A 24,191-nucleotide genomic window follows, 5' to 3' on the forward strand; every position below is an offset into this window, starting at 1 on the left:
ATTTGATTATTTATTATTATTTTTTAAACCTTGTAGAAGACTGTAGTTTTATCAACTTTTTAAAATCTTCCCTCAGAAAAGCTGCAGCTCTTCAGAACAGTAAGTTTTCTAGTCATATTTTAAGGCGGAAGTTGTATTGCTCATTCACGTAGGAGCTGCAGTTCAAATGTCTCACGTTCCTCTTCTGTGAACAGAGGTTTCCTGATAGAGGTCTGTGAACTCAAACTTTTGTATCTCGTTTTCTATCTTTAGTTAGGGGCTTTAGAATCAGCTTTGAGGGGTGCTGCTGTGGCTGGGCTCTCTGCTATTTTCAGCTCATATAGCGGCATCCACTGTGTACGTGCAAATAGCTCATGTGCAGCTTGTCCAGCATAATCCCCATAGCTTGGGCCTACCACATGGATGATTGAGGATCATGTGTCTGTGTGTTAAGTTGTTCTTCTGAGTGATGAGTGCTGGTATGTGTGCCAACAGCTTTTCTCTACTGTAACACACCATAGCTGTACGTGTGTGGTGGTGCACTATGCTTTGCTGTGGTAAATCCAGTACAGCAAGAAGCCTGGCTGGAGCCCTCACATGACGACTCACAATGGGAACACAAAACAATGCAGTGGCATTTCTGAATCAAAAAGTCCTGCTGAAATACCCCTTTTCCTGTTTTCTGGCTAAGATTTTTAAGGTTTTGAAGAAACACTGTTGTTTAATGGAAAAGAATTCTTATCCCCTGAAGCTCTTGAAAAATCAATATCAGTTCCAATGATTCATCATAAAAACAAAGCTGCTTTTGAGAGTTCATATGTGGTTTCCATGTAAATTCAGCACTGAAGGTTGAAAATGTTAGCCTTAATCTTCATTATACACTGGATTACTAATTTGTATACTTGAAATATTTTTTTCCTTTTTGTATGGCATGAGTTGAGGTGTACACTTTTTTTTTTTTTTTTTTAGTTTTGTTTCTATTTACAAGATACCGGGTTCTGAGTGTTCAATTTAAGTATTCTTATATCTTCTGATTTAATGTACACTATATTTAGAAGAAATACAGATTATCCATTTTCAATTTTATTGTATTTGTTTTTATTCCTTGCAGCTAGGAAAACAGCTGTTTTCCTTCTCACCAGCCACCTTGGAACTACTTAGAACAACTACCTTAACTAACTATCTACTACTTAGAACAACTAATTGTCAATTAGTTGTGCTGTATAAGAATATCTCATATGCAAGATCCATAGCTTCTTACAGCACCAATGATTGCAGCAGATAGTGCTGTTGAAGAAAGGAAGATGCACTTATTTTTCATATGGGAAAAAGAAGAATATATTGTGATAAGACGATGAACAAGGCCATTTATCTAGAAAACTCGTAATAGAGTTACGAACTACAGAGAGGTGTAGAACCTACACTGGGTGGACTCTTCCTGAGTTAATAATTAATCTGATAACAAAGGTTAGAGAATCACGTGGACATTGTAAAAGCTCTGCTAGACTATCAGTTTTGTTCCATTATATTTCTTCTATTCCCACGTTAGACCTGCTGTTCTTTCAGGGATTGCAATTTTTTGGCTGCCATCTCTGTGCCTGCAGGATAATCAGTGGACTTTTCCACCCATTTTAGCTTCATGAAGATGTCCAAACTATACTATAGTCCTTAGTTTCTGCAGCTTTATCTAAGAGATAGCTTACTGACTGTTCTTCAGCAGCATTGCAGGAGCATTTAGTTTTGCTGTGAGGCCAACTATATATGGGGCATCCCTGAAAAATCGGACTGGCAGTATCCAGCTGCCTTTTATGGGTTTGGGGCTGTCCTTTGGAAGCCTACTATAAAGGGCAGGGTAGTCAGTGTGGCCCAGGGCGCTTGCATGGAAGTATTTGTACAGAAACTCAAAACTCGCTTATTCCTGAAGCGCTACTGAGCAGCAGAGCTGCAGCTCAGGCTGGGAACTGAGTGCCAGAGACCTTTTCCCTGTCTGGGGCTGACTGCCTCCCACAGATGCAAGTCAAGCTGTAAGCAAGTGGAAAAAATGTAAATTGGGCCTTATGGTAGTGTACCTGAGGGTAACACTATTGACGTGTGGTCAGACAGAGTTGAAAGTTAACAGCAGAGTTGTGTAAGGAAGGTCAAAGCAAATTCATGGCGTTTATACTAATTTAGAGATCAGCCTACTACTGTATTTTTTTTACAGCATATCATGGCCTTCCGCCCTTGAAGGAGAAGTGAATAGTTATTCACAACATTTCAGATATCTTGTAAGTCGTCAGTTCAGGACAGTAATAACAGCAGGCTTTTTGCTAGCTATTGCAGCTGCTAGTTCTCGGTCTTCTCTCGGAGCCCCGTGTGACTGAAAGGCACCTTTCCCCAAGCCATCTTTTACGCGAGCCCTTTATGAACGAGTCCTTCACATCTTGACAGCCCGGTGTGCCCTCCCAGCAGGTGGCTGTGCTGCGGCACGGCTGTCGTGCCCGAGCACCCTCCTGACCGCCGCCCTCAGAGCCGCCCCCGCCCCGCCGCGGCCGGGCGCTGGGAGCGGGCGGAAGGCGTTGAAGCCGTTGGGCCGGGCCGCGGGGCGGTGACGCCGGGGGGCGGGCGCGAAATGGCGGCCGCGGCCGGTGGCAGCGCGGCGGCGTCAGCTCGCTGCTAGGCGCCGGGTGAGTCGGGAGCCAGGGGTGGGCTGAGGGCTGGGGGTCCCCACGCGTCTGTCCGTCTGTTTGTCCGTCTGTCCGGCCGTGGTGGGGGGGACGGGGCTCGCCGGGGCGCCCCGAGGCGGTAGCGGCCGGGGTTTGGGGTTGGGGTGCCGGGGAGGCGGCTGCCGGTCGCCCCGCGGCTCCGGGGGCTGCAGCCCGGGGACGGCGGCGCGGCTGGGCTGGGTTTCGCTGCCTGCAGGCACCCGGCGGTGCCCTGCTCGCTTCTTTGCCCCCTCCCCGCCGGAAGCCATGTCTGCCGTAGGACGGGATCCAGCCCCAGTTACCAAGTCCCCACGGACTTCTCTAGAGGAAGGCGTTTTCTGTGGGTCATAGAGCCATAGCGTAATAGCTGCCGCCCTTGCTGTTTCCTTTTTTTTTTTTTTTTTTTTTTTTTCTTTCCTTTTCCTGAACTGTGCAGTGTGAGATATCAGGGCAGTAATACATAGCTGTTTCGATTCTGAACGCGTAGTTGAGGAACCATATCTTAGTGTTGCAGACTTAAAATTTGGCATCATAGAATTATAGAATACCCGAGTGGGAAGGGACCCACAAGGATCATCGAGTCCAACTCCTGGATCCCCAAAGGACAGCCCAAAAAATCAGACCCCCTCACATTCGCTGACAGCGGTTCTGCGACAGAAAGTTACAGCAGAGCCCTGTGCTTCCTTACCCAAAACCTGCGTGGCCAAACACAGCCTGACTCGCAGCTTCCCCTCATTACTGCGACCCTTTCCATAAAACATACAAACAAATCGCTTTGCCACAGTGCCCCTGGTCTGCCAGGAGCAACAAGGGTGGGCAGAAGAGCTCAGGCGTGTGCTGCTAGATCCTAGATATGGTCCTGTCCCATACCCTCGTTTGGTAAGGTGCCGATCTCAGTCACGCACCAGGGGAAGCTTGGTAAGCAGGCTGCAGGGCACAGGTCTGTAGGTCTGGGTTTTGTTTCTTTGGTCTGCTATTAGACTTGTCAATGCTGTAGTCAGAATTCTTGCTTATTGTGATCTTGAGTTCCTAATTTTAAAAATGAAAGTACTGGAAGTTGCCTGCTTTGGCACGTTCCTGTTGTGAATTGACAATGGTATCCCATGGGGCACATCAAAAGGTGCAAAACATTTGCATGGTGTACGCTGGGCGTATAACACCTTGTGTTTTCCTAAATGCACTCTAGACCCTCATCATAAGGAGAATTACTGGCCCACGTCGCCCACAGGACTAGCCAGATGTTGCAGTGGTCTGCGCTGCTGAATCATTGCAGAAGGTTCATCCCAGGTCTCTGTGGAATAGAGCACAGACTTTTTATTTACTTTTTATGTGGCTAGCAATTTTCACACAATGACAATACTAAAAACATCTCCTTTGTCTTTTTTTTTTTTGCCTGCCACTTTTCACCACCCAGTTGGCTTGCTACCATAAGGTATTTCTCCAGAATATGCAAGAAATAATTGCCTAGCAGTTTTGGAATTGGCCCATGAATTTTGGTCACTTCGTTAGAAGACTTGATGAAGAAATTACAGTGTAGCTGGATATACTCATAAAATGTTTTTTTTTTTTTTTTTTCTTTTTTTTCCTTTTAGTTCTGTGCATTTAATGCAGGTTTTGTAGACTTCTGTAGTTATTTGTGGAGTTCAGGGATTGTGTGTGTTGGAGGAAGAAGCAGAAAACACTCTGTGCTTCCCTGCTGTGTCTTTGGCTGGTATCCCTTATCTGTATGTAAGATAAAACTGGAAAAAGCAAGTTCAGCCACTAGGGCTGGTTGCCCTTGAGCAACCTGGGAATAGCACAGGAATTGGTAAAAGAAAGAGAAATGGCTGTTTACTTCAGGAAAATGTGTTTGTGCTTTGTGTCTTTTCGCAGTCTACAGGCAGGTGTCAGCTGCAAATGGACAGTTGACGGTCACCGAGTTATCAGTGTTGCCCTGTGCAATAATGGTATTTACGTGGGATTCTGCCTCAATATACATGACCAGGAAGCATCTGATAAAAACGTGTATTTATGTGCACTGTCCCTTCCTAGGGTAGCATGTTTTGTCTTTAACCAAGCTTCTAACTTTGATATTTGGAAACTACATCAAATTTCTTGGAAATACAGTTGCATTTTTTCTTATAGATTTTAACATTATACCTTGGAGGGTTTTACTTCCTGTAGTGTCACTTTGTTTCTTTCTAATTAAAAGTTTTGGCTTTTCAAAGGGATTCCTGCTTTGGTGCAGCCAGATCAGCGGACCTCTAAATACGCTCTGACAGTGATCGCCACAGGACTGACAGACTTAAACTGGAGGAGGGAAGATGATGTCCTTGGATGGGCCGCAGAAGACAATCATTAACCCGGTAACTCTGCAACTATGTCAACAACTTCTCCCTCAGGAAATAGGATTTTGCTGTTTTATGCCAGTAGTTAGCAAACACTCCTGCTCTTTTGTACAGTGAGGTGTGTTACTGAGAGCTGTTGGTGTTGCTCAGGTATTTGAGGAAGAACCTCAGGGACGGCTCTGATATTCTCTCGTATTTCTCTAGTATCCTCATGCTCTGGGACAGTGGCATCAAGCCAGCATACTTTTCACTGTGTCTTTAAAAATGTAGTTCTTTTGAGTCTACAGGAGATAGCATTTTAACGTTCTGTCAGAAATACCAAAGTCTGCAAAGAATCTCTGTGGAGAGTACTGTACCACACACCTGCACAGAACTTCCATGTCTGTTATAGCTTGTCATTGATACAGTCCAGTGCCTTCAGAGTGTCTGATTGTTCGGTCCTGCTGCTTGCTTGTTGCTAGCAAAGTGGACAGACTTAACGGATGATGGGGGAGTAGATTCAGCCTTCCTTACAAGAATCACACAATCATTTATGTTGTAAAAGGTCATCATCAAGTCCAGCAGTAATCCAGTTTGGAGAGGAAGGAAGGCTGTGTGGAGATGAACTAGAAGCTGGAAGGACTGAATTGCAAAAGCAAGGGGAGGATGGAAGTTACAGATGGGGATTTTGGTGGAGGTGGAAAGGAGGTGTGAAGAGGAGGTTTAGGAGATGTATAGGTGAAATTCTCAGTGTAAGGAAAAGAGGAAGACTTCATCAGAACTGGATGCCTGCAAGGGGACTGATGAGTGTGATGGGTAACAAGACCAGGCTGGAGAATTCAGAGGGATAAAACTAGGGCTTAGTGGTCAAGAGCCTAGGATGGAAATAAGAGTGATCATTTTGCATTGGAATGTGGAGACAGAGGTGGGACAGATTGTGTAGATGATCTCCGGACAGCCTTTGGGCAAGGTCCTGAGCAGCCCTCTCTAGCTGACCTTGCTTTGAGGAAGGCGTTGAGCTAGAGACACCAAGGTGTCTCCAAACCTCCTCTGCTTCTTCTGAACAAGCTGAAGGGAAAGAAGTAGGAAGGGGTTTGTAGTGCAAGCGGGGAGATGAACAAAATGGACTGTGCCCGTGACAGCAAACTTGAAACAGGACCTAATTGTCTGTTCTTCATATATGGGTCATACTACTTTGCTGTTTGTACAAAGTCTCTTTAACTGGCTGGTTCTGTCACTGATGGACTGTGTGAGCTGTTGCATGTGTGATGCTCACTGAGCTCTAGCTTCAGACGTGCTGTTTGGCTGAATGTGTACCTGTGTGAAGCCACCAGATGCGCTTAGTAGCGCTGTGACTATTTCACTGTTTGAACAAATCATTCCTTAAGTTGCAAAACTGAAGAGCTTTTTTAATGAATTCTTATCTTAGGCATATTTCTTCACTAATGGACTGTTTTGAATCATCCAGAAAATCCTGCTTTCCCCTTTATGCCTTTTACTCAACCCTGTTGCAATAACAGGTAAAGAAGTTTGACAGGACCTAAACCCCTTCACATTCCAGCTTGCAGTCAGATATCAGAGGGGCTGGGGATGGCTGGGCTTAGATTCTGAGTGATGCCCAATTCAGCACTATAAGCCTGGTGACATTCAGTATGCTGAATTACCATGATCGTGGATGCCAAAATAGCACGATACACCTTCAGTCTGGTAGATTAATGACTGGTGGCATTTATTGAAGCAACAGAAGTACAGGTTCTTTTGGATTGCAGGTGATAAATACACAGTTTGCAAAGCACATGCAAATACCAAGGATGTGAGTAACGCAACCAACTACATATAAGGTAACTTGTGAAACAACTCCATAGGGAGTGTTAGGTTATCTGGGGAAGCACTGGGTATAACCGAGGGTATTACCAACTAGGCATCCCTGCAGGGTAGGGAAGAGAGGTTCAGCCCATCAACTGATCCCAGAGGTCAGCGATGTCCTCCTGACTTGTCTGTGATGCTGTCTTCCCTAACATTGTTCCTCTCAAGCCATTTTTATGCCATTTTCTTACTTGTAGGTGGAGCTTGAGTGACTCTAGTCACATGTGTCTACATTGTGATTGCTATAAAATTTTCTCTTTTGCTTTAATGTTATAGTCTTAGGGAAATTCAGAGCATATACTTAGCGAGAGGTGGTTGCACCTTGGAGGCAGGTAACCTTTGGGATGGAGGTGTGTTTTGGCACTATAATGGGATTATAATGAGCAAAGGTCACCCAGAGGACATGAATTGGTTATCAGTTTGACTGGGGGTTGGACATGTAACCTATTAGTTCCATCGTACCATCCAGTTCCCCCTCCCTGTGGTGATAGCAGAGAGCCTGGCCGTGGTGTCTTTCTTCACTCTGCTCTAGCCTCCATGCTGTTTCTCTCAGAGTCAGCACGCCAAGCTCCCCTGGCATTGCCAATACCTAAGGTTGCAGGCTGTGTTGCCAGGGGGAGCATCATGGAACAGATTCCTTGCATATCTGCTGCACCCCACCCTGGAATTTTCCTCAGTGCTGAACCTTCTCTTAGGATGTGGACACACAGTCTCAACAAGTCACCTTCAGCAATTATTCCACAAATCCATCTGGCAAGAAATGTGATGCCCTGTGTGATGGGACAGCTGTCAGCTACCCAGCGAGGTGGATGAAAGTTGTGTTATCTGTAATCTGTTGTTTCGTTTATGAAAACTGGCAGATTTTGGAAGCAACTTGATCTTTGAGACATCCCAAACTGTGTTGATGTTGTCCAGTTGGCTTCAAAGGAAACTTCGGGAGGTTTGTAAGAACGCTGGGGTGATGATAGATCCTTTGGTATTGCAGGCATTGCTCTTAACAGGTGAGGAAAAATTGGCAAGAATCTTGAGACATGAAGAAATGACAGGCATGTCCTATGATGACAGAACCTCGTTAAGCCTGTAGTATTACACCCAGGAACTGCTCTATTATGGCCATGCAGATTCCATGTCTGAGCTTCTCAAGAATGGGTGGTCAACATTCTTTTCTATTAAATGCATCCTTTTGGATGGAAAGAATGCAGTCTTAGATCTTTCCTCTCAGAAAAGTCTCCTGTCATCTTCCACGGTTTTCTGTTATGGTGCTCCCTTTCCTCCCATAAATTCTGGGTGCTCCAGCTGGTGGTCAAGGTAGGGCTCCCGTCAGCATGTCTAAACCTTCGCTGTGGAGCCATTTTGGGGTGTTTGAGGCTTTTATTTCAGCTGACGTGTCCCCATAACTGGTTTAACAACTACTACCATGTTGCCATTTCAGTTCAGCATAATGTACATGTGTGACCTTCCCAAGCTATTGATAAGGATGAGGAAATAGGGTAGGCTTTGAGATAGATTGTGTGCTGCTGGTATCCTAAAGACTATGACCCCTGAGCAGAGTTAGTTCAGTGCACCTTGCTGTTCCCAGCTCATTAGGATATTTTGTAGTGTATGTTGTGCTGTTCGTATTCAGATGCAACTCTGCTCTCTGCCATAGTTGCCTTTTTTTTTTTTTTTTCCCCATCGCTGTTTTTCACAAGGGAGTAAGAATGAGCGAAAAGACAGCTGCTCTAGTCTGGTGTTAAAATCTAGTGGAAGGTTCCTCCAGCTACCAGCAAAGGGCTGACTGTTGTCATTCCCTTGGCAATGACCTGGTTTGAAGTGAATCTCCTTTTATTAAAAATGAGGCAATAAAATATTGTCATTATTCTTTTTAGAGCTAGAATGAAGGCTGTAACTATTTATTTTATTTTTATCTGAGAAGCTTGGTCTGCAATGATGAAAATCTGTTTTCTATCTTTCTGTTGTGGCAGGTATGTAATGCATTTCCAGCGTTTCTTTTAAATGAGGTGCTGGTTGTCTTTCTTTTAATATGCTAGTGCACCACTTAATTGAGTATTAGAATATGATTTTAAAAGCTATATATTTTGCCTCCATCACAAAATGTTATTTCTATCTTTTTTTTCCTTCTTCCAGGTCATTCCGTATGTTGGGACAATTCTTGGTGGCCTCGTACCTGGAGAGCTGATTGTGATACATGGGAGCGTTCCTGATGATGCAGACAGGTAGTGACTACAGTATCACTTCTTGAAATGTCACCAGGTGAACAAGCATGTAATGAACAAACTGTTTCTAGGGAACCTATTTGGGATAGTAAACAAAGGCTTCACTTAAATCCTTGTGATTGTGTCACGGTGAATACAGCGAATTAAGTGATTAATGAAAGTTCTGTGATGAACACTGGAGGATAAACTGATTTTTGCTTTCTGCTGATCCTCTTTCCTCTGTTTTTGCTTTGCCTGCTTTGGCATTTTTTCCCTGTCATAGCATATATCTGTTTATCTGAGGAGGTTACCTGAGACTAACAAAAGTGATAACTAAATGTCTCCCTTGAAGGAATTAGCTTACACCTGGGGTGAGGAGGTGTGAACTAGTGCTCACACCAAGTATGTAGTTTCTGTTCTCTGACTTCCTGACGTGGCCCAAGGTGCATTCAGTTATTCTGCTGAAGAAGATGGGAGGGAAGGTGGTGAAGGTAGTAGGTGAGGAGCTCAGGTGATATGATTGATAAGCATTGAGTAAATGCTTAAATACTGTAATTCATTGCAAATTGTGAAAACTTTTCATAAATACACAGAAGTTGGATGAATATATTTTTTTCCTTATCCAATAGCTCATTCCATCTGCATGTTCTGGGGTTCAGCAGTAAAACACAAGTGTATTGAACTTGTAGGTCATTTCTTGACAGACTGAGCTGAGTGTGGTTTGTCTTATTTTTTATGTTTAGGTTCCAGGTGGATTTACAGTGTGGCAGTAGTATAAAGCCTCGAGCTGATGTGGCCTTTCATTTCAACCCTCGCTTCAAAAGGTCTGGCTGCATTGTTTGCAACACACTGGAGAGGGAAAAATGGGGCTGGGAAGAGATCACCTATGAGATGCCTTTTGAAAAAGGGAAGTCATTTGAGGTTGCCATCATGATTTTAAAGGATAAATTCCAGGTGAGTTTGCGTTGTTCAACTCAAGGGGCCTTATTGGCCAGTTGTCAGACCAATAAATGTGAGGCATTTTGCATACATACAGTATAATTGGAAGTCGTGGTTTCTGTTTTGTAGGTACAGTCTGATTACACAAAAGATTACAAGCTTTTTTTAAATAGGTGATAAGCAGATCAGACCTCTCATTTTGCATGGTTCCCTTCAAAGCCGCATGAGTAGACAAGTAACTGTCTGGCACAGCTAATGGCTATTCCACCTTCCCATACTTACCTGCAAGGGCTGACCATAACAGTAAACCTGTTTTGTGAGTAGTGTAGGACAGTATTTCCTCCCTCTTGGAGGAAACAAGTGCGATGTAGTTCTCTTGCTCTGTTAGACTGCAATAACAGATTCTGTTAGGTTGGTAAAACCACATTCATAAGCGGTCAGAGAATAAAAACAAAGGGTGTGAAAGGTAAATAAATCAAATAAATCTCCCTCACAGTAATGGAAAGAAGCTGATTCATACATGTAGATGATCTGAACTTAGTTGCTCTGAAGTTTCCAGGACATTCCCAGCTCCTGTAACAAAGCACCGTAAACCAGCTGCATGCATACAGTTTGATACATGGATGGTGTTTAATGTCATTTTCCTATTTTTTTCCCTGTCCCTTTAGGTGACTGTAAACAAGAAGCACTTGCTGCTCTACAATCACAGAATTAGCCTTCAAAGAATAGATACTCTGGGAATATATGGCAAAGTGCACATCAAAAGTATAGAGTTTGTTTCTAATGTAAGTTTTATAGACAGCTGACTGTCAAGATTCCATTTCTTTGTCTTACTAAACTACAATTAAAAAAAAAAAAGGCATCTACACAGTCTAACTTCGGTAACAAGGCACTTCCTCCCCGCTCCTTCCTCTCAGCTCCTAACTCTGCTGGAGAAAGTAAACCAATAGAGAGGAATTGAACAGTTTGTTTTCTCCCCATGCAGAGGGTGAGAGCCTTCTGATGTGAAAGGGTGAGAGAGCAGAAACAGAAGGTGGTAAATAACCAGGGAGGTACAGAACGTAAAAGACTTGTCCCTTCGCTTGTCCCTTGACTCTTCTTCCTTCCTGCCAGTCACTGAGGCAGCCTACCTGCTTCTGTGCAATATTCTGTCTCCTCTGCTCAGTCATCACTATGCTGTGGGCAAAGCTCAGGTCTCTTGCTGCTAAATATCAGGTTTGACTCAGAGCAGCAGACTAATAAACTGTTTTGAAGGAAGGTGGAGATCTGGGCCTGGACTAAATAGGGTCCAAGCTTTAAAGATGTGTCTACTCGCTGATTGCTTGTAAAGCATGTGTACAGACTTTTTTTATGGGCCCTGTCACTTGGCCTTGGATATGTTGCTGCAGGAATGGTGCTTCAAAGCTATCTGAATCCTGTTGTGGAGGACTGACTTCAGGAATTGCTTGGGGGCAAGGAGGTGCCATAGGTTGATTTCTGTCCCAAGCACAAAACAAAGGAGACTTGCTTTAGTCTCTGGTTGCAGATGCTGAATCCTCTGGGGAAGAAAGGAGGGGAGTAGGGTGGTTGTTTCTTTTTTGTCTTTACTTCCAGTGTGTACTCTTCTGAGGAGGAAGAGGGAGGTTATATTGAAATAAACAAGATGAAGATACAGTCTGCCAGAGCGAGGCAGGAATTTTATCTGCGCATGGCCATGTTGTTCATACGATACACAGCAGGAAGGGACAGCTGCCTAGAATCCTAAGGCCCCCCTCTGCCCCATCTCTGGGTGACCTGCCCTGCTGATGCTCTTACCCTGGTGAGGAAAGCTGAGTGGATATCCTCAGATGCTAAGGGTTAAGAGTGCTCCAACTGTAAGATAAAGATTCAAACTGTAATGAGGTAGTGTTTGGAAAACTCAATTTGTCTTTCAGCAATTGATTTTCAGGACTTTTCCTTGGTTTGTAGGGGTTTGGCTGTCTTTTTCGTCACCATAGCCCTAGGTTTCCATGTTAACAATTTAAACTTCAAAGCAGCACAGATCTGTTACATTTCTAACACACCTTTATGTTCTGTGGTGCTAGCAATGACATCTAAATATCTCTTTATATCTCTAAATATCTCTTTTTCTGCAGTCTGTACAAGGCTCACAGCCATCATCTCTAGGAATAACAAAGATAAGCACAGAAAATGTACGTATGTTTGTAGAAGACTGAGTCTCCCGGTTGTCTGAAAAACTAGTTAATTAGGTTTGTTTTCTTTTCTAGGGGGAGATGCCAGATGGTTCACAATTTGTAAGTATCTCGAGTAGACTTACAGCAAATGTGGAAAAAAAAAGAAATAAAAACTTCTCAGTTATTGAGGAAAAAATATGCACAGTACATAGGACTTGAGAATCTACTGGGAAATGATCAGCAGTGAGGTTTTATAGAGATCAATCCTCTTTCTTGCTGCTAGTAAACATGAGGCTATTTGTTAAGGGATACAGAAAACCCAAAGAGATAAACACGGCATCCACAGCCATGAACAGAGGAATAAAAAGTGGGGTACCTGAAGCTTTAAAGGACCAAATCACATCAAAATAAGATGTGATGCTTATTTGTTCAAATACGCATGCTTAGTTTTCATGACTTTACCTGCAAAACAAGCTTGTGTTAAAAGCATTCTGCAGTTGTATTAAGCCAGGTGGCCTTACGTTAATGGGTGTATCTTAGAACTTGTCTGGCTATATCTTCCTCATGGTGATGGAGCCATGCTTACACTGCGTGTACTTAATCTAGTGTGAGTCTTATTTTTTAAAGCATAACAAGCTATCGGAGAGGAGAGTTCAGTGTGTCTGTACCTGAACGACTGTGTGATGCAAATTTAAATCAGTGCAGAGTTTCATGCTGCTTATTATACATTTACTCAAACCAGTTGGCAACTCTCAAATGCATTAAGTTGTACAGTGGAGTGTCTGGTGCCAGATCAAGCTTAGGTTTCCTCAAGACACTTTTTTGGTGCTTACAAGTGGCATGACTCTGGATTAAGGCATGTATAGTAGCAGAAATAGCAGTAAATAATGCTTATTTTGAACCCAAGTTTCTAGTTAAAAAAAAAATAAAAATGACATCGATACGTTCATCTCCATATAACTTTTTCACTACAGTTTCAGTATCCCAGATTGTATTAGTAGAAAAAAGCTGAGCTGTGAGTGCAAACTGGAAACTGTAGGCCAAATTTCTTCTTGCCATAGTAAAGCTCAGCTTGTATGTTGAAAAAAGTAAGTCACAGTCAAGTTTTTCACTGCTGATGAACTTCCAGGGTGTTCCTTACATTGGGAAACTTGATTCTGCACTTCGTCCGGGATGCACCATTGCTATTAAAGGAGAAATGAATAAAAACCCAAAGAGGTAAGTGTTAGTGATTTTTTATTATTTTGTTTTGTTTTATTTTGCTATTAACTGAGCTGCTTTTGAGAATTTGTAGGCTTTTCCATTGCCTCAGTGTATCCTTACTCGCAACTTTGCATCTGGAATCATCTGAAGCTAGTGTGGTTTTCTTAGGAACCCGCAGGATGTTGTTTTAGAAAGGGCTGTTCTTTTGAACAGCTCCACTGAGAAAAATCAAGGTAAAACCTGATTGTCTTTCCTGCTTAATCTGCATCCTTCACAAGGTTGCATGTCTGTTCTGGATTTCCATTGTGCATGGCATGCAAGCACAATTGGCTAAAGTCTTGGTAAATAGCACGGAATACTTGATCATGTTTATAAACTGTTGGTGTAGTAAAGTTTTAAAAAATATCTTCCAGCTTTGCAATAAATCTGAAATCAAGTGAGTCAAAGGACATAGCACTGCATCTGAATCCCCGAATGAAGAATAAAGTTTTTGTGAGAAACTCTTACCTTCGTGACAGCTGGGGAGAAGAAGAAAGGGAAGTTACCAATTTCCCTTTCAGTCCAGGGATGTACTTTGAGGTAAGATGAACTGAAACACAGCATCAGACTTAGAATTCTGCCAAAATAAGAGTTTGTGTTAGCGCTTAAATGTTATGCTGCTAATACTGTTTAAGTAAGAGTGCTGTTCTTGCATTTCCAATTTTTGAGAATGTTAGGGTTAAATAGGACCATAGGAAGCAAAGATCTGACTTGGTTTTAATGACAGCCGTCTATTCCTGTTTTCTTATAAGTAGTTGCAAGATTTCAGCGTAGGACGAAGTTCCACATTTTTTTAAAACGCTCCTTTTGCACGAAGGACTTTTTGTAACAGAAGCAGGGCTCACCCAAGTTCAAGCTAGGAACTTAACTGTTCCTCTTCTCTTTTTTCAGCTGATCATATTCTGTGATGCCCACCAGTTCAAAGTTGCTGTTAATGGTGTTCACATTCTGGAATACAAGCATCGTTTTAAACAACTGGAAAAGATCGACCTGCTGGAAGTCACAGGAGATGTTCAATTGTTAGATGTGAGGAGCTGGTAGTTCTAATTAGTACTAAAAGGATTAAATATATTCCAGTGACAGCTTTTCTGTCAAGTACAAACTGGTGCTGACTCATGCTGAGCCTGCCTTTATCTATGTGGGCTTCTGTATCAGTCTCTCTTGAGTTGGGTGAGTTCCAGAGCTGCTGTGAGAATAACTAACTTCTCCAATAGTTTACAGTATCCTGGCAAGTTAAATCAGTGTGCTCAGATAAATCACGTGTATTACTGAACTTAGCAATATGAAAATACTGCATCATACTGTCTTAACAATTGTGCTCAGTATGATTAACTACTACTAGTCATTCCTTAATAACATACATTCAGTAAAGTAGAAACTAGAGTTTAGTAGGATATGAAGATATGATTATCCACCCCTAAAGGGATATTGATCAGTCATAGAAAATAGAATTATGAAGTACTCTGTTCTGCTTCTTAATTTATATTAGTGATAATAACCTTTTTAACAGGGCTGGATTAAGCAGACAGTTGAGCCATCAGTTCTCACGAAAGGCAAGGAGGAAATTGATTAGGCTGCTGCTGCAGTCGTACCTTCTGTGACACTCACAGTTATGTCAACTCCTGCTTATAGATGGCTTAAATCAAACATTTGGCAGCATTTCTAGCTTTTAGTTCTCCAAAGTAAAACAAATGGAAGTGATTTAGCTAGTTCTGATTGGGAGAACTTTTGAAAGTTTATTTGATCTGAACTGGCTCCCAGCTGTGATGAGATTGCTCAGGGACTGAAGCAGATGTATCTGGCTTTCGTTTTAAAACATGTGAACCCAGGTATTCCAGGCACGGTTTCAGCTGAGCTGAGACTTGGCTTCTGGTCAGTAGAATAGTGAATGAGTTGTTTTCTGGTCTTGTATTCAAATGCTATTTGAAAAAAGTTGTTTCTATTCCATCAGTTTTCTTTACAACTGTCAGTCTTAATTTTTATGTACTTTTTTAAAAAATAAGTTGCTACTGGCTGTTACTACATGCCCAAGGGCTGTTCCTATTTACCTTAACAGCTGCTAAAAGAGCAAAGCAGTTTCAAGGATAAGATGTACCCTAAAAGCCTGTTTAACTACCATGTTAAACGTATAAAAAGCATAAATAAACATGTTTATGAACCATGCTTTTCTCTAAGTGTAGCTAAGTTGCTTTTTTTTGGCCTATTTTGTTTCATCGTACTTGCAGGATAGTAAGTATCTCCAAGCTGAACCTGATTAGAGGACCATTTCCCCATTAAGGAGTTAGTGAACTGCAGTTAAGCCAGGTAGGCCTAGGCCTTGCCGGTGCCACACGTACGGCACAGCCTTCAGGCTGCTGTTGTGCTGTGCATATCCCCTAGCGATAAATGCAGTTGGCTGATTCTTTTTAACAGAGGAGCCTGGAGGCAGCTCCTACTTCGTTATGGCAGTTTTACCACCTGGGCATCCTTGCCTTTACCTAAAAGCTGAGCAAGGTGTTCTCATGTGGACATTGTTATTGTTTGACCTGAATATAGTTGTCTTCTTTCTAGACTATCTTGTAGCTACTTCCTTTTCAGAATCTTTAATGACTTCATTTCTCACGTGCATAAAAATAACAGAAAAGCACATTCTCAGGATTGCTGTGCATGCGTCCAGTAAGTATCACGTTTATGTTGTAGCAGCACACCCTCTATACTAAGACAGGAACTGCAGAAACCCAGCACAGCGGGGTTTGTGGGCAGTCTTTCATGTTGTCACTCTGTGCTCAGCTATCAGAACTTGAATTTAGCTCGCTTCATTTGTAATGTTCAGAGAAAAGCAAGTTAAGGAAAGTTTTATGCCATCAAGTGATGGCATAAAATGAACCCCAGTTTCCAGCCGATCCAGAAATGATAAAGCCAGATTTATACAATATTTTTAATAAAAAAAATTAAGATCTTAAATCTGATAAAAATTAGTATGACAATTTGCCTGTAATGCATGGCATGGGTGTAGTTAAAACAATTCAGACAACATGTGAGAACAAAGGGGATAAACTTAGAAGTAGCTTTGGAGTGGTTCTCCCAAAATGACTTCCAGTTGCTGAATTGTTTTCTGACACTGTTGTTCAACTTCTTCACATTCATCTAGAAAAAGAAACAAAGCAGGAAGTAAATAAATAGTTATTACAAAGATATCCTCAAGGCTGGAACTGTCTTCAAATGCCAGGTATGAAATTACTGTTCAAAAATCCTTTGTCATCAACTCAGGACTTACGCAAGTTATTTATACTGTACCACTGATCTAAAATACGCAGCCTGGGAGGGTGCGCACAGGATGGAACAATGAAGAAGCTACCGTCATTTAGGTGAACATTAGGAGGGTTTTGGATACAACCCATTTCAGTTTCCATCCTGCACAGCTGAAGCTATCATATATGAATTCTTATTATTTACAGCAATTATATCGTCTGAATCTTTGAATTATGTGGCCTTTGTTCTTTTAGCTTATAGGCATTTGTCTGCCTTCACTAAGACCATTTTAAGAGTATTACCTTCCATAAGCTCAGCTAAGAATGGAATAGATTCTGGTAGCAGGACCAGGTAGTTCTCCTTGAGTTTCTCTGCAACTTCTAGCAAAGCAAGCAGAGCTGCAAAGCGGACCTAAAACAAAAGAAGAAAAACAAATCTCCTAAAACACGCGTAACTTTTAAACTAGCTTTCCTTACTGAAGCAAAGTGTTCAGGGGGATTTTTTTTTTTTTTTTTTTTTTTTTTACTTGTACTGGGTTAAGTCCTGCTGAAACAGTGGAACAGAGTGGCATTGGAAAGGGAATTTAAAGACTGTTCTATCAGCTAACTGCTAGCAACATAACCTGCTTCTTGCAACTACCTTTTTATTTTACTCTATCTTAATCCAGATATTAAGTTACTTTAAAAATATACTCCCCCTGAATACTTGTAACCAGTCAAATAGGTCATGACAAAGCTCTATACATTAAACAGGTCTGAAAGTTGATAAGTAACTATCTTACACTTTCTAAAGCACCCTTTTCTTTACGTACAAACAGGTTAGCTCCTATTCAAACAAATACCAAATCTAAAACAAACAAACAAACGAAAAAATAAAATCAACAGTATGGAAGACATCTACTTGTAGAAAATTAATGGCTTAGAGGAAAAACAGACGGATGCATTGCATGCATCTTGGGAACTTGGTGGTAGAGTAGTAAAACATCAGTGGTCTAGTATCCTAACTTTAGAAGCTAGTATTTTAACAGTGAGTTAGCTAATCCACTTCTATTTTTGGGACACTTAACATTTTCTAATGCAACAAAGAAAAAACAGTTCAGATTGTATTAACTCCCAACCTTAGAAGAGGTATGCCTCATTTTCAGCAGGATGTGGTAATTCAGTGGTTTCCAAAGAGAATCATCTGCCATTGCCACTGAAAACTGCGCTAGGCAGGGTACCAGGTGTGCTGTCACTCTTTCCTGGAACTTCTCATCTCCTCCAAGCATATTTTCTAGCTGTGGAAACAAAATGCTTGTCAGACAGATCCAGGATCAGATAAACCCAGCTAAAAATGCTGCTTCTAGCATAGGCTTTCAGGTACTCAGGAGATGGGTCAAAGATCATTAGCGGGAGGGCAGTGGTCTGCACGAGTTGAGTAATGTGCATGAACCTTGTGGAGTAAAGAAGTTTAGAAAGATGATAAAAGAATCAGTAAACTAAAGCGTCAGGTGAAGCAGTTAATACTGTCTGTAGCTGAAAGAATGAATTAATTCTCCCCTTTCTGTGAAAGGAGAGGATTGATAGTTTTAAAAGAAATCCTCATATGGAAAAAATATTTGATATGAATTGCTTTTCTATGTTTGTCAATACCTGATCAACCAGAGGCATCATCAAGGTTTCTGCTCTTTCCTTACTCAGGAACTTCTGGGTGTCATACAGGAAGAGCTTATGCAGACAGTCCATGGTAAACTGCAACAGTAAGCAGCTCTTTTCGGTGCTGTTCTCAGAATCAAAGAAAGCTTCATCTATATATCAATACAGGAGGGAAAACACAAAGTTTACAAAAATGGGAAATACTCAACTTCTCTACAAGCTAGAAATGCTGTTAGTTGTGAATACAGCTGAGGGATGTACTGCACATCAATTATGTAGTTGTCAGTCAGAGTAATAAAGTAGATGCTGTATGTTATCTGACTTTTAGCTAATGCCCTAGCCGGTCCGCTGCTGCAATTCACAATCAGCTGGGGATAAAAGGGAATAGTCACAGGCTATCAGAAAGTTCATCGCTATCCCTGTGGCTATGAAGAATTTGTGCAGCTCACTACAAATACAATAGGGAAGTAGTTCCCATACAAAAGAAATAGTATCTGTTTTTGCCAAGAAAGCACAGTCTGAATGCATCAGGTAGTAGTAGGTTGGCACATCAGGTAAGTCAGTGAATGGAAAAAATATGTAAGGACAGGCAACTGCCAGAAGCAAGTCACCTTCTTTCCACACAATTTCAGTCTCATGGAACTCACAAGGACTGACACTGGAAGTTTTCATGTGGTCTCAGCTTTGTACTGGCAGTCCAGAGCCTATGGATGGAAATTATCCCTTGATTCCATCAGAATAAGAAAGATGTCTTATTTATGAGAGAAAGAAGAGAGAGAGCAGTGAGGGGTATGTGCTGTGAAATACATTGCTGTAAGATGAAACTTTCAGCAGTTGTAATTAGCCTGTCAACGTTTCTCTGTAGTTAGTAACTTAAAACTTACCAGTTTTTGAAACATTGAGCTGGTTCAGTGTTTCAGCAAACGGCTTCACTAAGTGACCAGCAAACAGGGTGAAGAGACCCTTGAGCTTGTCTGCAATGCAATCTGCTAACCGATGGAATGTCAGGAGCCTATCTTTTAGGGTACTCTCTGTTTTGGACCAATCAAAGAGCTGAAAGTGAAATGCAAATTAGCTTATTCCTGTGTGTGCGCACTGGAGAATACAAAGATGCTGGTGCAGATGAATTACCATTAAATTCCTTACCTTGAAGAAGAGGGGTCTGAAGGAAGCCTCAGAAAGTTTCATAACCATACTTATTAGACAGTCAATAATGTATGTCTCTGTCTTACCAACTTCCTCCAAATCATCCTGTAAAAATTAAAAAACATGATTCTAAATTTGAAATGTAAGAATCTGAACTTCCAAAGCAAGTTTTAGTTCTCTCTGTTTCAGGCTAAGTACCTAACCATAATATTTTCTAACCCCTTGAACAATTTCAGAACAGAATATTTGATACCCAAAAAATAACTGATAGAATTAGCATGAGAAATTGAGCTGCCTGTTTGTTCCCCTAAACACGCTACCTGGGCATGCTCTGTGCGGAAGTCCAGGGCTGTCATGAAAAATGCTGTCAGCTCAGACTGATGGGAGATGAGGTGATCCTTCTCCATAACGACAATGTGCTCCTTCAGGATGTTCATCAGGGGACCCACACAGTTCTGCCAGAACAAAAGCAAAGCAAGACAAAGACAACTGTGACACTGACAGTAACTGAGAAACTTGACAAGGGAACCTGATTTTGCACTTCTCACATTTACTCGTGAAAATACTAGAGAATAACTGAACTTTTTTGCTGTACGTTTTCCTGACTCACTTTTGCAGTATAAAAGAAAAGAGATAATTTAAGATTGTACTGGTCATGGCTGGGATGGAGTTAATGGACAGCAGTCCATATGATGCTGTGTTTTAGATTTGTGATCAAAAAAGTGTTGATAATGCACCAGTGTTTTAGCTGTTGCTAAACAGTGACTGTACAGTGTCAAGATGTTCTCTGTTTCTCACTCCGCTGCCCTAGTAAATAGGGTGGAGGTGGGCAAGAGGCTGGGAGGGGACACAGCTGGGTCAGTTGACCCAAACTGACCAACACAGTATTTCGTACCATGTAACATCACGCTCAGCAATAAAACGAGGGGAGAGTTTCTCCAAGGCAGCCATTTCTTGGAGACTGACCAGACATCTGTCTGCTGGGGGCAAGTGACTGTTTCTGTACTACTTTTTTTTTCTTCCTTCTCTATTAACCTCCTTTATTTTTTTATTTTTAACCCCCCTTTTTTTTTTTTTCTTCTCACTTTCAATTTTTTCCCCCATCCCACAACAGGAAGGTGAGCAAGTGACTGGTTGGGGGCTTACCTGCCAGACAGGGTCAACCCACCACAAAAGAAAAGCGTATTTGTAGTTACAATGCAAATGAATGAAAGAATTCTCACCTTTCGGTTATTTGCCACTTCACTGTAGCACTTAGTAACTGCAGGCACGAGTATTCTGGGAGCAAGCTTTGTAGCTAGGATACTTTTCAATGATGTTACACGTACACTTATCTGGGAAGAAGGACCAAATTCAACCACAATCCTCTCCAGGCGGACAACCTATCAGGAAATCCAGAAAAAAATGAAGTTCTTTAAGTTGTTTTAGTTGCCTAACTCAAGAATTATTATTATTACTATTATAAATTTTATAATAGTTGTCTGTTACAAATGTCAGACTGGAATTTTGCTGTATGTACCACTTGGGACACATTACAGTAGGATGTCTGTGTGCAGAGCTTCACTGTCTTCAGAAGACCAAACCCTGAAAAAACGCCCACATCAGTGGCAGAAGATCAGAATTGCCCTACTAGGGCTGTTGCACTGGGCAGATTCTGTAGGAGTCCTTCATATCTGCAGGAGTCAGATGGCTCACCTGCAGCAAACAATCCATGAGATAAGGACTAAGGAAGTGTGGTAATGTTTCTGCAACCTTCAGCAGAGCAGTCACGGCACTTAACAAGTAAATCTCATTGGAGATGAGCTCCTTCTTATTTTTTAAAGTCTTCAATAGTGCTGGCATCAGCCTGTGAATAAGCAAGCAAAAATACGGAGAGGTGAAACCACTGATTATTTGGAGGAACATTTCGAGTCACATAAAATCCTGCCTTTAGGCCTGCAGGGACTATTTTCACATGAATTTTTACATGTGTACTTGGGAAAACTCAGTATTCTGGGCTTTTCTGCTGTATTTTTTTTCCAGGGATAATGAAGAACAGATTTAGATGAAATATTTAATGACGATGAGAAATTTATATTTGTAATTAGATAAAACAGTCTTAAAAGCAACAGGTTAGATACATGAATTCTTCCTGAATAGGCAGAATAAAAGAATGCAACACGCGGTGTTTCCCACTGCACTGGTTCTCATGTTTTTAACTACAACCTACTCTACAGTAAAAAGAAAAAAAGTCTGACTTTCTATAGCCATAAGGACTGCATCTCCCTTCAGGGCAGCACACAGTTCTATAATGACCTGTACCAATTATAAAAGTCTCCTGCAATTTGCCGACTAGCTTCTCAGTTCTGTAGCACTTGAAGCACTACAAACACCTCGATTCTTGTCTACACACAAAAAAAAATGGTCAGACTGTCCACTTAGCCTTCATCAGCATTCCTTCTTTCAGTAATGCCTTTCATTATAATTACTTTCTCCTGCTGCTGATTCTATCAAAAAGAATCCAACAATACCTTGGGAGCTGAGGGATTGTTTGGGCCTTCAGCGTACAGGTGACCTCAGCTATGCAGAGGAAAGCACTTCCCATCACATTCTTTTCCTCCTTCTCTGAAGAAATCAGATCAATGGCAGTTTTCAAAACAGGTATAAATGGCATGGGATTTTCTGTGCCAAAACCTTTGCAGAGTAGTTTGAGGCTGAACAAAGCAGTTTGCCTGTTGATGGCTTGCTCCTCCTCCTCTTCCTTTCTTTTGCACTGCACAATTGCGATGAGCTCAGGAACTAGCTCCAAGAGCTGCCGGATCTGGGAGGACAAAAGAACAAACGCTTGAAGGACACAATTAGAAACCCAGACTCTGCAAGGTAACTGGGCAGGCAGCCTACATCTAACCACCCCTCTCAAAAGCTGCCTGACAGAGGACACTGATACTTGACATTCCTACACAGAGCAAACCACTTCTACATCACTCTCTCTCTTTATTTCTGCTAAAGAACGGAGTTTAATGACTTAGCCTCACCTGGCTCTTCTGCCACCTTGTGCGCTGCTGTACCTTATTGTTCAAAAGGTCCATTGCCTTACGTCTCACAGATGGCAGCTGATTTGTCATGAGTCCCCTAATTACAGGGATGAAGGTTTCTGTTGGCAGTAAGGCGTTGACCTGCAAGAGATCACAAATAAAACAACACCATAAAGGCTTAACACCACCATAAAACACAGCATTAACAACACCATAAAGACAGGCAGAATTCGTCTCAGCTTTCCCCACGGGTTTCAGGATCAAAGAAGAGAGGATAGGCCAGCCATGCTGTATCTGAGGCAGGCAAAAAAATCCAAAGGAGGTTCCAGTTATAGTACTTAATGTATGTTTGCTGGCTGCTAACCAACCAATACCCACTAGTTTCAATATTTTCTCAGCAATTTCATTTTTCTCATGCCTACACTGGTTAGTTATCCTTCCTTCCCTTAAAATACTTATAATGGTGCCTTGTGCAAAAACAACATGAAAACTGGAATGTGCTTCACAGGCAAAAGAAATAATACCACCTGTTCATACAAAGACTGAAAAGACTTATGATTCACAGCACCACTGATGTTACTAGACAGTCAATCCAATTCCACAAGTACACTTCTGATCAGAAAAAGATCAGAAAGAAAATCATAACAATTTTTCTCCATCTAAATTCCACATAGAAATACATAGCAGCTCCATAAGCATTAGTGAACTCATAAAATGATTTAACATGGAGTAATGCTGCCAAAAGCCACTGTTCTCCACCACATGGTTACTGAAACAACTGCTTCCAGCCAGCAGAACACACACTAGAGGAAAAAAGCATTCCAGACTTTTTTTTTCTGCTTGTTCTGTCTAAGCTGTTAGATGTAGTTGTTGAAAGTGCTAGAAGAACTCAAACAATGAGGCAGCAGGTAAAGAATAATTAATAAAGATTAATTAATCAATAAAGATTAATTCAGAAAAAAAAATAAATCCTACATTGGTTATTAATTGCATTAATAAATAAAGCAGGAATGTCCCACTGTTAACAAGAGTGCCAATGAGACGAGACCTACTTTATCCATCATTTCATAGGACTTGCCAAGAAGAACCCTCCAAAATTTGGCTGTTGGCTTGTCTGCATTTCCTTCCACTGAGGATGCCACAGTGTTTATATAGTGAAGAACATCTTCTAGTAGCCTAGACAGGAAGCAAGAATCTTTTAGTAAGTAACAATGACACTAAAGTAGTCAACTTGGTTCCTACAATGCATAGCATTTCACAAACAAAACGGCAACAAAAAAGGAAAATGAAACACCTACTAGAGAGACTATATATATACATATATATATGTACACATACGCATATATATATATTTCCCTACGATTGAAGCAATATATTTTGCTAAAAAATCTAGAATAATTTTAAAGATTTCATCCTAACAGCAACATATTTATGACCAAGTAAAAAAAGTAACTTGTGTATAATAAATACTGCTCATTGCTGAGGATATTAAAAGTATCCTTGGAAAACATTTGGGAAAAAAAATACTCTGATGGGACTACACTTACAAAAAAAACATTCCCCGGTTACAATAAAGGCTAGAAATAGGAGTGGAGCAGATATAAAGCATACCTCTGTTCCAACTTCTGTAGCTCTTCTGTTTCTTCACATTCAACTATCTGGTTTAGAAAGAGAATAAAAATGCTAACTGTGAAAATTTTCAGTTCCTCACATTTTCAATTTAGCATTGTTATAGAAGAATATCTGAGACCCTTATGCAGTACAGTCACAGTAGCAAACAAACATTTCATGTTGGTAGATGA

The 24,191-nt window shown here is 41.4% G+C and overlaps 2 protein-coding genes across 3 annotated transcripts in view; one reads left to right on the top strand and one right to left on the bottom strand.

Annotated features, from left to right (window-relative positions):
- The first annotated feature begins 2,582 nt into the window (after window positions 1–2,582).
- Window positions 2,583–15,527, top strand: LGALS8 (galectin 8). Of its 2 annotated transcripts, XM_032184022.1 has the most exons (10): window positions 2,583–2,645; window positions 4,871–5,008; window positions 8,963–9,051; window positions 9,774–9,984; window positions 10,638–10,754; window positions 12,084–12,140; window positions 12,216–12,242; window positions 13,252–13,340; window positions 13,739–13,904; window positions 14,256–15,527. In XM_032184022.1, the coding sequence occupies exons 2-10, from the start codon at window positions 4,967–4,969 to the stop codon at window positions 14,403–14,405; spliced, it is 948 nt and encodes a 315-aa protein (XP_032039913.1). In that variant the 5' UTR covers window positions 2,583–2,645; window positions 4,871–4,966; the 3' UTR covers window positions 14,406–15,527. The 2 variants fall into 2 exon arrangements, with proteins under 2 accessions (XP_032039913.1, XP_032039914.1); XM_032184023.1 differs by lacking the exon at window positions 12,084–12,140.
- Window positions 15,528–15,553: 26 nt separating this feature from the next.
- Window positions 15,554–24,191, bottom strand: part of HEATR1 (HEAT repeat containing 1) — a 39,602-nt gene continuing 30,964 nt past the window's right edge. The window contains exons 32-44 of the mRNA XM_032184021.1: window positions 24,001–24,047; window positions 23,442–23,565; window positions 22,390–22,530; window positions 21,886–22,175; window positions 21,071–21,221; window positions 20,599–20,757; window positions 19,696–19,830; window positions 19,376–19,480; window positions 19,114–19,282; window positions 18,227–18,381; window positions 17,713–17,871; window positions 16,898–17,006; window positions 15,554–16,490 (exon numbers count right to left, since the gene is read on the bottom strand). Of these exons, the coding sequence (XP_032039912.1) occupies window positions 16,402–16,490; window positions 16,898–17,006; window positions 17,713–17,871; window positions 18,227–18,381; window positions 19,114–19,282; window positions 19,376–19,480; window positions 19,696–19,830; window positions 20,599–20,757; window positions 21,071–21,221; window positions 21,886–22,175; window positions 22,390–22,530; window positions 23,442–23,565; window positions 24,001–24,047 (1,833 nt within the window). The 3' untranslated portion in view covers window positions 15,554–16,401. The remainder of the gene's footprint in view (window positions 16,491–16,897; window positions 17,007–17,712; window positions 17,872–18,226; window positions 18,382–19,113; window positions 19,283–19,375; window positions 19,481–19,695; window positions 19,831–20,598; window positions 20,758–21,070; window positions 21,222–21,885; window positions 22,176–22,389; window positions 22,531–23,441; window positions 23,566–24,000; window positions 24,048–24,191) is intronic.

This window comes from Aythya fuligula, chromosome 3 (genome assembly GCF_009819795.1).
Source record: "Aythya fuligula isolate bAytFul2 chromosome 3, bAytFul2.pri, whole genome shotgun sequence".
NCBI lineage: Eukaryota > Metazoa > Chordata > Aves > Anseriformes > Anatidae > Aythya > Aythya fuligula.